The sequence below is a fragment of the Mandrillus leucophaeus genome, unplaced genomic scaffold (assembly GCF_000951045.1).
Source record: "Mandrillus leucophaeus isolate KB7577 unplaced genomic scaffold, Mleu.le_1.0 Scaffold894, whole genome shotgun sequence".
NCBI classification, from domain to species: Eukaryota; Metazoa; Chordata; class Mammalia; order Primates; family Cercopithecidae; genus Mandrillus; species Mandrillus leucophaeus.
The window spans coordinates 907,868-919,383 of NW_012109741.1; the positions used below are offsets into that span (position 1 = coordinate 907,868).

General features: G+C 48.8%; 1 protein-coding gene across 1 annotated transcript in view; it reads right to left on the reverse strand.

Moving 5' to 3' along the window:
* LAP3 (leucine aminopeptidase 3) overlaps nucleotides 1–4,117 on the reverse strand; it is a 31,326-nt gene extending 27,209 nt beyond the window's left edge. Inside the window, exons 1-2 of the mRNA XM_011969489.1 lie at nucleotides 3,759–4,117; nucleotides 1,376–1,491 (exon numbers count right to left, since the gene is read on the reverse strand). Coding sequence (XP_011824879.1) covers nucleotides 1,376–1,491; nucleotides 3,759–3,860 — 218 coding nt within the window. The 5' untranslated portion in view covers nucleotides 3,861–4,117. The remainder of the gene's footprint in view (nucleotides 1–1,375; nucleotides 1,492–3,758) is intronic.
* Nucleotides 4,118–11,516: the final 7,399 nt, after the last annotated feature.

Sequence of the window (11,516 nt, forward strand, 5' to 3'; positions counted from 1 at the left end):
AACATATTTGAAAACAATGGAAAGCAATGCCACAGCTGCACAAGGCATCTGAGCACTGACTGACGCTGAACCCAATGAATCTCAAACTTTTTCAATAAAAGACACAAGACACCAAAAACACTGCAGTAATCTAAGTGGTGTTTGGCCTGGAGGTTGTATATCTATGTGGTTTCTCTACAGACCGGACACCCGAACCGGATACTGACTATCCTGGGCAATTTCCAAACAAAACAGATCCATGACTATAAAAGGCCCGTGGCACAGATGCTCTGGAATGCAGCTGACAGCCATCCATTAGGAACGCAGGGTGTTCCGTACTCACAGGTTAGCTTTCGGATTAGTGAATTAATCAGTGCACTTGAGAATGCTCCGTGTATTGCAAGAACTGATAAGAAATTGAGAAGAGATACAAATTCTCTTAACTGATGATTAGTTACCATAATTAGACTGCATCTATTAGATTCTAATTAATACCGTAGTTGCAGTGGTTTACGTGAATACTTCTATGTCTGCCAAATATAGCACGCAGTTACAATGTTTCCCTGCTGTCAGGATCTCCAGCCCCACGGAGACTTTTTGTATTTTAACTGTATCCCCAGGTGATTCACAGATATTTTAAATTTTGAGAAACCCTTGCAACTCCAGGCATGCAATAAAAGAGCAAAACCCTTAGGCTGCTATTAACTCTCTTAGGGATCCTGCTGTCTCTCACAAGAAAAGGGGAGTTAAAAGAAGTAGAGAGGCTGGTGAGAAGGCAGCTGGGAGGAAGAGGGTGGGGAAAGTGAATTTGAGCTAGGAGGGTGGGCTGAGGAAATCTGGTACTTTCCAGATTATTCTGGATCCCTCCTTCCCAATAGATTTGTGATTGGGCTGGAAATAGCCTGACTTCCCAGAACTGCAGACCCATTCATACTGAAACAAAGTACCAAAGTGCACTCCAAAGACACAGGCTTTCACTTCTGCTTCTGACCAGAGCACTTCCCAGAACTGTCTCTTCTGACAAAAAGGCACAGAAAAATATTCTTGGCCTGGCACAGTGGCTCACACCTGTAATCCCAGCACTTTGAGAGGTGGAGGCAGGCAGATCACTTGAGGCCAGGGGTTCAACACCAACCTGGCCAACGACGGTAAACTGACTCTACTAATAATATATAAATTAGCCAGGAGTGGTGGGGCATGCCTGTGATCCCAGATACTTGGACGTCTGAGGCATGAGAACCACTTGAACCCAGGAGGCAGAGGTTGCAGTGAGTCGAGATCGTGCCACTGCACTCCAGCCTGGGCAACAGAGTAAGACTGTTTCAAAAAATAAAAGAAAAAATACCATTTTGATTTGGTGGCACTTTAAGAACTAGAGCCCACAAGCAACACTTACATGTTCAAAGTCTCTCTCAGCTTTCCAGCTATCAATTTATCAAAATTCTCTCCTGCACTTGTGAACTGCGGCACATCATCTTCTTTTTCTTTGGAATAGATTCCTAAAACAAGGCCCTGGGAATAAGCAAAAAACATAAATAACATAGAATTAGAGTAGATCCCTTAGAGGGGCTCAGGAGTCCCCAGATTCCAGAAGGAACAAATAATTCCACACAAACCTTGTCCTCCCCAAGGACAGAAGAAAGCCAAAATGGCAGCAGGAGCTGGGCTCAGCTACATGTGCACCTGCCCAAGTGTTTCAGATTCCTGCCAAAGCAAGACCCATCACTACCCGTCCTGGACATTGCCCTGGGTTTTTGTGCTCACTCGCAGGAGACAGCTTCACTTTCAAATAGAGCAGAAAGATGTTTTGTTTAAGAAAAATCCATTTAGAAAAATGGATTTGTTAAGAAAAATCCAAGTTAGACCCTGAAAGGAATCAGTACATGCCACTCCAAAATGTACCGCTTTGGCACACTGGTTATTTTGAGCTAAAGGCGCTTGAGAAACAGCAGGTGTAGAAGGGCTCTCTGACCTCCCTTTCTCCCTAAAAGCAGGTCATACAAATCCCCATGAGAAAGGTGATCTCCCTGTACCAGGAAAAGGAGAACATTCTTATCACCAGAAACGAAGTCAACACCAAAATGGACCTGTACAAATAAACCTACTGAACTTACCCTTATCTTCTATTAGTTCCCTCCCCCCCCCGTATGATTTCCTAGTGATTATTCCACAGTTTACTAATCCAAGCCCCTTTGTCTTGTCACATCCCCACAATGTATTGTCCTTTGTTTAGAAAGGTATACAAGGTTTTGGGCCCAATGCTTCTTCAGGTCTTCATTTTCCTCTTGCAGACTCCCGTGTACACGTAAAAGCAGTAAATAAAATCTGTATTCTTTTCTCTTAATATATCTTACATCAGTTTTCTTCGGCCCAGCCACAGAACCTAGGAGGATAGAAGGAAGATTTTCCTCTCCTACAATACTCAAGTGCAAATCCCAGATATCCTAGGATGCCGTTCCAATCAAGGCAATGGCTGTGCCTCCCATCATAAGGACTGTTGCCACGTAAGGACTGCGGTCAACACAGAGGCTGTAAGAGAAGTACCAACTTCCTAGAGAGGGTAGAAGCATTCTGCTAAGCACTTAGCGGCTCACTCCCTTCTTCTCCTTTGCAAGTCCCAGGTCTCAAATACCAGAAATGAGGAAGTAAACCTAGTAATACTTAGTATTTACTTTTGCACGGCAATTTATGACTTTAAAAATGTTTCGTCTGCCTGACGGCAATTCTACGAGGTGGAAAGAACAAGTAGTCTCATTCCCTCTTGACCGATAAGGAAACTGAAACCTAATTTGACAAAGGAGCTCCTGTGTGGTAGGACTGAGTGAGAATCCAGATGTCTTCCCACCCATCAGTTGGTCTTTCCACAAAACCACACAGACACTCAGAATAGTGACCTCTCGGTCTTTTCCACCCAAGACAACAGCCTTCCTTGGCATTATTAACTCTGCCAGGTTCTAACTTTCCTAAGATTGTTCACTCCCCGGGAATCAAGCCAACTGGGCAACTGTTATCTGGGTAGGCTGTGGCACAGTACTGGAGACAGCACTGGTCAGGCGACTGGTCCCTTAGCCACTGAGATACCTGCAGGAGGCTGGAGCTCAAGCTCCACCTAGAACGTTCTTCTGCAGGGACAGTCATCTCTTTCTGGTGCTCAGGTGTGACTCCCAAGCTTGTGCTGGTTCCGAGAGTCATTCCCTTTCCAGATCCTTCACATCTGACGAGCGACCTTCGTAATTTTTTGGAGTTCACTTTTCTTTTCTTCTGGAAGGTGCTCTTAATTCTGGGAAATGTGGGTGTCTCTGCAAAGCCCTTTTCTCTAGAAAGACATGCATTTCCTCTAGAAACCCTTCCAAACCACTTAACTCCCTGACCTTTCACTTCCGCGGGGGAAAGAGCCCTGTGACTCTGGGACCTCAGAAACCCTTTCACCTTGGCAAACTCCCCCAAGCTCGGGTGGGGGCCCCACCGCTGCGTCCTTCCCCGGGTTACTGCGAGGACCGCGGGTGACAACCGGAGCAAGCGCGCGGCCGAGCGGAGCCAGGTAAAGGGCGGCTACAGCCATCACCCCCTCGCCCCAAACGGGAAGCGCGCCCTCAATACGATCGCTGGGGTCCTCAGCGGCCTAGGCCGATCCCCGCAAGGAGAGAATTTTTCTTTTAAACTGATTTTTGCAACTTGGCGTGGACGCCCCGCACACTGCAGCTTCGACCCGCCCAGCAGCCCAGTCGCCCACGGGCATGGCCCCAGCATCGCACCGAGAGCGAGCCGCCGCCTCTCACCTTCGTCATGTCTGCGGCGGAGAGATCCCGGCTCCCGAAACGTCTCACCGCCAGACGTCGGACGACAACTCGCCCCGCAGCCGGAAGAGGCAGCAAGAACATCTTGTCGGCTCAGCCCCTCGCGCCGCCCTCCAGCGAGCACGTGGAGAGCGGTGGGCGGGCGCGCGCCTGGGGGCGTGGCTTTCGGGGTGCAGACGGCGCGCGCGCGAACGGGCTCGGGCGCCGGGCGAGCGGACTTGCGTCTGGGGGGTGGGGCGGATGGGCAGCACCGGCCGACTGGACTGTTGGGACCAACCCGCGGCTGTTGAGGGGACTCAAGGGTGCGCCCGCATTCGTGTGCGCGTGCGCATGCGGGCGGGGGCGAAAAGGCGGGGCTTCCGGACGCGGTTTACAGTCCCGGGACGAACGCGAAGTAGAGGGGCGGGACCGAGAGGGTGACGTCACACGATGGGTGGGACGGAGGCGAGGCGAGCTCTGAGAGCGGGCCTGGGCGGAGCGCTGGGCAACTCCCGGGAAATAGGAACTGAGTACCAGAGCTTGTTCTCAAAGTTGCTGAATAGTAAGACACTCCTACTGAGTTTTCGGTTTTTTGTTTGTTTTGTTTTTTTGAGTCGGAGTCTCACTCTGTCGCCCAGGTTGGAGTGCAATGGAGTTATCTCGGCTCACTGCAGCCTCCGCCTCCCTAGTTCAAACGATTCTCCTGCCTCATCCTCCGGAGTAGCTGGGATTACCGGCGCCTGCCACCACACCCGGCTAATCTTTTTTTTTTTTTTTTGAGGCGGAGTCTCCCTCCTGTATCCCTGGCTGGAGTGCAATGGCGCGATCTTGACTCACTGCAACCCCCGCCTCCCGGGTTCAAGAGATTCTCCTGCCTCAGCCTCTCGAGTAGCTGGGACTACAGGCGCCCAACACCACGCCCGGCTAATTTCTGTATTTTTAGTAGAGACAGTGTTTGGCCATCTTGGCCAGGCTGCTCTTGAACTCTTGACCTCCGGTGATCCATCCCCCTCAGCCTCCCAAAGTGCTGGGATTACAGACGTGAGCCACTGTGCCCGGCACATTTTTGTGTTTTTAGTAGAGGCGAGGTTTCGCCATGTTGGCCAGGCTGGTCTCGAAATCCGGACCTCGTGATCCGCCTGCCTTGGCCTCACAAAGTGCTGGGATTATAGGCGTGAGCCACCGCTCCCGGCCTGCTGTCATAATATTCTTAGTTATAATATTTGCAAAGGTGGTTTCATTCTTATTGTCTGTTTCCCCCCAGTCGTCTAGGGAGCCATGCCTTTTTCATCTCTGCATAGCGAGTACCTAGATCTAGCATTTAGACTGTCCCTGGAACCAATACAGGGTGCTCATAATATGTTTGAATGAATTCATGATCAAGGTCTAGTGCAGGTAGCATCTATAATTAAAGAACAGGATGGGTGCTATGTGTGGCTTTCAGATAATAGAAGCAAAAACAAAGAGAAAGCTTGAAAGGAGCCAGCAGAATGAGAATGCTATAGATGATTGAGGTGGAGATCTGAGTCAGGAGAATGTGTGGGAGGGTGCTGGCTTGGCTTGGGGGTGGAGAGATCAGGCCTGCCTGGAATGAGAGGTAGTTATACAAAGAGAGTGATGCTGGATTAAAGGGAATCTTGAAAGGCAGGAAGAGACGTTTAGTGTGGATGTTGGAGTCAATAGACAGTCTTTGTAGAAGCTGGTGGGGTGGGGTGGTGAAAGCTATTTATGGTTGATAGACACTGGAGTCAAGGATGGAGAAAGACTGAGCAGTGCTGGGAAGAGTGGTGCCTTGGTGAAAACCAATGCATCATCCAGAGAAACCCTTTTCTTAAAGACAGGGTCTGGCTCTATCGGCCAGGCTGGAGTGCAGTGGCACGATTGTAGCTCACTGTAAACTTGAAGTCTTGGGCTCAAGTGATCCTCCCACCTGAGCCTCCCGAGTAGGTGAGACTACAGGCTTGTGCCACTAGGCCTGGCTTTTGTTTGTTTGTTTGTTTGCTTTTAGTAGAGATGGGGTCTCTCTCTCTTGCTCAGGCTGGTCTCAAACTCCTGGGCTGAAGTGATCCTCCCACAACAGCCTTTCAAAGCACTGGGATTACAAGTGCACGCCACCTTGCCCAGCCCAGAGAAACTGTTGAGGAAATTCCTTTGGGTTATCTTACTCAGATTCTATGGAAGCTTTTTCACAACTCTGTAAATTGCAGACAGTTATGAGATGCAGTCAACTCTTGTCTATAGATATGTAAGTGCTATCCTGTCCAGTTGATACGCATTCAGTTTCTGAATCTCATTATTTACGGTTGACACCTATTATCAGGAGCAGAAGTCCAAGTGCAGTCAAGAATGGGACAGAACAATGATTTACTCACACACAGAAGAGACAGAGCAGAAGCAGCTTCAGTAGTGGGTGTTGGTCCCCCATGGCCAATGGGTCCCCCTGCAGCAGACACAGGGCAATTGGCCTCCATGTACCTCTCTTGTGCTATAGCAGCATGACCCTTTGACACCCCCGCCCCTGCCCTGACTACCTACACTCACCCCACCAGCACAGAGTGTGAAACACTGAGAGCTGGGGAGTGTGTCTGAAGGTCGTTGATGCGCACACTGCACACACTGAACATCTTGAGCCATGTATCTGTTGTGCTAAAATGGAGTGTTCACTGTCTACATTGCCCTGGTGAGACAGGGGTGCCACACCATTCGCAGGCCACATGTCCTTTCATCAGTGACTGTGTGAGTGGGATGTTCCATTGTTCAATGGCTCCATGTCCCTGTGGATGACAGGGTGCGTGGAAAGTCCATCATATTCCATGGAAGTCAGTGGTGCACGCCTGTAATCCCAGCTACTTGGAAGGCTGAGACAGGAGAATTGCTTTAACCCGGGAGGTGGAGGTTGTAGTGAGCCAAGATCATGCCATTGCACTCCAGCCTGGGCAACAAGAGCGAAACTCTGTTTCAAAAAAAAAAAAAAAAAACAAAGATCCACCCATTGTTGTATTGCTTGGACGATGAAAGAGGTTCCTTGGTCAGAGTGAAGTCTCTTGGGGTATCCAAAAACATAAGTTCTTTTCAAGGGCCCCTATGGTAGCTATAGCATCCATAGGACAGACTGGAATGGCAACACCATAGCCTGAGTAGGTATCAGTGGCAGTGAGGCACCAATGGGGCCCATGGCTAGGGGTCAAGGGTCCAATGAGGTCAACCTACCAGACTTAGGTGTGTCCTAGTCCTCAGTTTATGTGCCCTAATTTTCCTCTCGAAACAATTTAGGCCCATTGGCAAGAATCACAAGATTGTACTGCATCCTTAGTCTCATCTTTCAGGATCATCCCTCAGGCCTTGGCGCCTTCTTGTGTCTGTGGCGGACTTCCATGTCTAGTGGGTTGATGTATCAAGCAGGCGGTTGTCACTCATAGGGCATAAGCTTGATCGGCGAGAGTTTCATTCATGATCCATCTCAAAAGGCCATTTTCTATGAGCATCCACGTGAGTGACATATATTCATCCTTCCCAGTCAGCAAGCTGCTTCCATAGTTCTTGTCCCCACGTGGGGGATCTCTCAGTAGTGCAGTCATTCAGCTGCCATTCCCCAATCACATGTTAGACTTTTGGCAACATCCCATGAGTCAGTGAAAAGTAGCAAGGTATAGTGGTAGGTGTGGCCTGTGTGGTCATCACCACTGCACACAGTTTGGCCCATTAGGGAGAACATTCATATCCAGTCAAGTCAAAAGATGACCATCTGCTAGCCAGATGGTAGCCACAAGCCAGGGCACCCCATTTGCTTTGTTTCGAAGACTCATCAGTAAACCATGTCATACCATTGGCAGGTACATCTTTGAATCCTGGACCCCAGGTCACCACTGGAGGGGCAAAGCATTAACAGTGGGTCTCTTCATTCCTTTTGCTAAGCTGGCTGTTTGTTTATGGCGGATTTTAGTTTCTGTGGTCCTGGCTGGGCCTGATCTTGGATGTTCCGTTTCCATTTGCTAATTAAGCTCTATTGAGCCTATCCAATTTTATTGATAGGATTCATAAACACGAAAGTGAGAATGGGCAGTTTAGGTCATAGCATCATACGCAGCGCTCTGGCTATAGGATGCTCAGCCTCCACCAGTGCCCAATAGCAAGCAAGGAGCTGCTGTTTGAAAGGGGTGTATCTGGTGGCTGCCTCAGGCAATTATATGTCAAAGATTGGAGAGGCTGGTGTCCTCTAGTGGCAGTTTCCTGCTGCCACAGACTCCAATTGGCATGTGTGGATTTTGGGGTCACCAGCAGTTCTGTGGGGCCAGCAGGCTCCAAAGGCTGCAAAGGCAGTGTCTGGTCCATGGTTTATTAAACAACTTCCAAGGCTACTGCTGGAAAGGACCCTGTTTCAACTGGCCTCATCCTTAACTGTGCCATTTGGCCTGAGACATTTGCGTCTATATTGTTCCTTTATCGAACAGATGTGCCAGCCAGGCTGCGTGAGACTTCCCTGGCATTCGTCCATATTTGTCCTTCCATTTTTGTGTTTCATTCTCAGAGAAGGACCTCATTTCCACAGTTCTGTTTCCAGCAGTGCCATTGGTGGTTCTGTGTTGAGTGCAAACAGATCTTATTTGAGGCCAGCAAGTGACTGGGATAGGTGAAACTCTCTGCACTAGGGGCTCCTCCCACTTCCCTCTGACATTGTCTGTGGCCCCTGGGACACCATGGGAATATCACCCTGTGATCAGAGGGAGGCCAGCCTCCCCTGCCCCTCTACACCCCAAAGAGTCTGCAACACCCTGGGGCAATGTGGCTGACAAGCCCTTGCGTTTCTACCCCATCATGATGCGTCTCATAGAGACTTGCTCACTGAGCCAAACTGTCAAGCAAGTGACATCTGTTGCCTATTATCAGGAACAGAAGACCCAGCCCTTCCGCCCACTGCATTCTGGTGTCTGAGTCACCAACGGAAACACAACACAGTTGAACCCTGAATGGAACAGTGCTTTACTCACACAGAGAAGAGACAGCAAAATTGGCTTCAATAGTGGATGCTGGTCCCCCATGACCAGTGAGTCCCCTCGCAGCAGACACACCCCCCCCCGCACCTGTTTCATGCAGTAGCAGAAGGACCCTGTCTCCTCCCTGCCCCTGTGGGGTCTAAAATACTGATAGCCAGAGGCATCCCTGAGGGCCATTAACACACCTGCTTAAACAGGACAAAGGAGCACACACTGAGCCTGAAACGGGGAAAGACATTCCCGCACAAGGTGATAAGCCCGGCCCACGCTGTGTGGGCTCTCTGTCTCTGTTTTTGTTGAGACGAGTTTCGCTCTTCTTGCACAGGCTGGAGTGAAATGGCGCGGTCTTGGCTCACCGCAACCTCCACCTCCCGGGTTCCAGCGATTCTCCTGCCACAGCCTCCCGAGTTCCTGTGATTACAGGCATGCACCACCACACCCGGCTCACTTTGTATTTTTAGTAGAGATGGCATTTCTCCATGTTGGTCAGGCTGGTCTCGGACTCCTGACCTCAGATGATACGCCTGCCTTGGCCTCCCAAAGTGCTGTGATTACAGGCATGAGCCACCACGCCCGGCCAGGCTCTTTGTCTTCTCTTTTATCTCTTAGGAAATGTTCCAGGCACTTTTTTTTTTTTTTTTTTTTTTTTTTTTTTTGAGACACGGAGTCTTGCTCTGTCGCCCAGGCTGGAGCACAGTGGCACAATCTAGGCTCATTGAAACCTCCACCTCCTGAGTTCAAGTGATTCTCCGGCCTCAGCCTCCTGAGTAGCTGCGATTATAGACATGCGCCACCATACTTGGCTAACTTTTGTATTTTTAGTAGAGATGGGACTTTGCCATGTTGGCCAAGCTGGACCCAAACCCCTGACTTCCAGTGATCCGCCCGCCTTGACTTCCCAAAGTGCTAAGATTACAGGCGTGAGCCACTGTGCTGGTCCCAGGCTCGTTTTTATGTGGCTAAGGAGGGAGTCAAAGGGCTGTGTGAATGAGGCTGCCTTTCCCAACATTCGGTGCATAGTTTCCATCCTCAAGGTCTGTGGTTGCTGCCGTGTCAGCTAGGCAGGAAGAAGGGGAAAGACCAATGGCACCCACCCAGTTGAGTCATGCCCTTTCAAGAACGCTTTTCAACAACTTCCGCCTACATTCCACTGGCCATCCCTGTCTGGAAGGAGGGCTGCTATCCTGAATAAAATCTGGGTTCTAAAACTAGAAAAGAAAGAAAGTCTCAGCTAGGTGCAGTGGCTCATGCTTGTAATCCCAGCACATTGGGAGGCCGAGGTGGGAGGATTGCTTGAACCCAGGAGTTCAAGGATGTAGTAAGCTATGATTGTGCCACTGCACTCCAGCATGGGCAACAAGAGTAAGACTTTGTCTGGGATGTCGGGGAGAGTGGTGGGAGGAGACAGAGAGAGTGTGTGTATGTGGATATTGTCTAGGCAACAAGCAATTTCTGCCCATGTAGTAATTACTAGTCATCTCACAGGTCAAGGCACAAATTTAGTTCCCCAAAGAAACATTTTCTTGGTGCCTGCACCTAGATCAGGTCCTCTGTGTCTATGATTTTTAACCTCTCATACTCTTTTTTCTTTCACAGGGCTTATTGCCATGCCAATTAAATCATTCTTATGGCCCTTCCAGTACCCTGTGGCCCATGAGGACAGGAACCATAAGATAGGTTCCATAAGACAGGAACCAATAAGATAGCTTATTCACCATTGTATTTCTAGTGCCTGCTATTGCCACTGGCACATAGTAGGTGCTCAACAAATATTTGTTGAATGAATGACCGAAAGGGTTTTCATTTAGTACCTGGCATTTTACTATAAGGAAGGGGTCCAAAACCAATATTTCAGGCCTTTCCATCATCCTGCCACCTGTAGAATGCAGATGTAGTAGAATGTAGATGCTGTGAATGGAGCTTCTGGAGCTATCTTGGCCTGTGAAGACAAAGCCACACCCTAGGGATGGTGGAGTAGACAGGGGAGGGAGCCTGGGTCCATAGTGGCTTCATGGACATTCTATACAAGTCCTGGACAGCAAGCCCACACTTCTTTAATGCAAATGTGTAAGTCATGGTGCATTTCGGTCACTGTTGATTTGGGCTGGCTGTCACATGTTGCCAACTCTAACCTTCATAAATCAGTGAGGTTCAGAGGTACAAAGTATCTTCCCCAAGGCCAAGCTACAGTTCTCAGAGCAGGGATTTGGACCTTGGCCTGTTGAGCCCTAGGGTCTGTACCTTTAACCCTTAAGTTACAGAACTTCCAGAAATCTCAGAAAAAATTGTGTTGACATTAAAGCAGCAAATAGAACTTTGCACTTGTCATGAGTAGTAGGGATTACTCACTGGACTTTTCCACACCACTTTATAGCAAGGCTCAGAAAGAACTGTTGTTCACATTCTTTTTTATCTTTTTTATTTAAATAAAGCTACTGAACAACATGAGGCTCTGCCTATGCCTACATTAAAGCGGCTTGACAATCAACGACTTGACGGTCTTACTCTCTTTTCATCATGTTATTATTAGAGGCAAATATAATTGCTCCTCGGCCTTTTAGCTAAGATCCAGTGTAGAGCCAAGTACAGTGTCTGCTTCAATGTATGTTTAATCAGTGAATGATAGATTTCACTGAAACAAATGGAGGGTTTCTTTAGCTCTAACCCATTAGTGAATGGAAAAGCAACATAAGCAAATACAATTACCTAATCATGTTTGTTTTCTAATAACTGCCTATATTTTGAATTTCAGTCTTGCACTAGAATA